Source organism: Sinocyclocheilus grahami, unplaced genomic scaffold (genome assembly GCF_001515645.1).
Source record: "Sinocyclocheilus grahami isolate Dianchi unplaced genomic scaffold, SAMN03320097.WGS_v1.1 scaffold3400.1, whole genome shotgun sequence".
NCBI lineage: Eukaryota > Metazoa > Chordata > Actinopteri > Cypriniformes > Cyprinidae > Sinocyclocheilus > Sinocyclocheilus grahami.
Window position 1 is genome coordinate 12,673 of NW_015508529.1, and position 1,270 is coordinate 13,942.

At 36.6% G+C, this 1,270-nt stretch overlaps 1 protein-coding gene across 1 annotated transcript in view; it reads left to right on the forward strand.

Moving 5' to 3' along the window:
* Positions 1-861: 861 nt before the first annotated feature.
* LOC107576253 (CUB domain-containing protein 1-like) overlaps positions 862-1,270 on the forward strand; it is a 3,447-nt gene continuing 3,038 nt past the window's right edge. Inside the window, exon 1 of the mRNA XM_016262469.1 lies at positions 862-1,124. Within this exon, the coding sequence (XP_016117955.1) occupies positions 884-1,124 (241 nt within the window). The 5' untranslated portion in view covers positions 862-883. The remainder of the gene's footprint in view (positions 1,125-1,270) is intronic.

Sequence of the window (1,270 nt, forward strand, 5' to 3'; positions counted from 1 at the left end):
CAAAATATATATTGTGTGTTGGAGTGTTCCAGACGCTACAGTAACTTCGGTATTGTGGTACAAATTGAAATGTTCAACTTGCTCATTACTTCCAAAAAAGTAATTGCTATTGCAAAACACATATGACTTGATTATGTTTACATGAACACCAGAAAACCGCTTATTTTAAAAAAGCTGTTTATCACATGAAAGCGACATTCATGTTTACATGCGCTGTGTTAGCAGCATATACTTCATTTATAACCCGGGTAAAGATGCAGTGCCATAACTTTAGACATCCCATGCACATGCACACTCTTCAAAAACCTGTAAGAACACCACTTATGCATTTATGCATTCCAACTGCTTTCTCCTACTCCCTTAAATGGCGTAATAAAAGTGCAGTGTACAGAATGTTTCAGAACACTGTGTTCTGTGAAAACCCGAGAATAAACCGCTTTCTTGTGCATGGAAACAATATCGGCAGGATCTATGAATTGGACATTATTTTTGGACACTCTAATATCAACTTCGGCCAATAACAATGTTCAGTTCTGGCATGTTAACGAAATGACTTTGTCAGTTCCACATTTGACAACTTTGTCAATGGATCGCAAACCATTTGACAAATTTTAAGAAAATGTATTGTAAATGTTTTCTTTCCAGCAGGTTTGTTGTGCCTTTTTTTCTATCATTGAATTTGTTCATACTCTATATATCAGCATTAAATCACCAATCAGCCACCCTGCCTTCTAGATATCAGCCAGTGAAAATCCTCATTGGTCAACCACTAATAATTTAAATTTAAATCCGTAATGTGTGTGTAATTATTTTATCTTTTGATCACTCCGGAAGATTTATTTTGTGAAAATGGCCGACTGACTGCACCTACCTATTTCATATAATGCTTATATATCTATTTTTTCTTATTCTTTTGACTGTTGCAGGGCAATGTGAAGGGGATCTGCCTGAGAAGCAGGTACTACAGATACACGTAAAGAAAAAGGATCCCAAGTCAGCCTGTGTGTTGAAACTGGATTCGGTCATAATGGACACAATCACCATAGCTTCAGGGAACCACTTTGTCCTGAACTCCTTTGACTGTAACAAGGATGAAGTAGAGTTGACTGTCAGCCAGACCATAGGTACTGAACTGTGTGATGCTTTGATACAGATTTCACACTGTACTCTGGTGTCACTATTAGAACAGAAGACTCATCAGCTAAATCTATATTTAACATGTTATTTAAACAGGACAAGTACATGTACATGGGCCAAAATCTTTAATTTT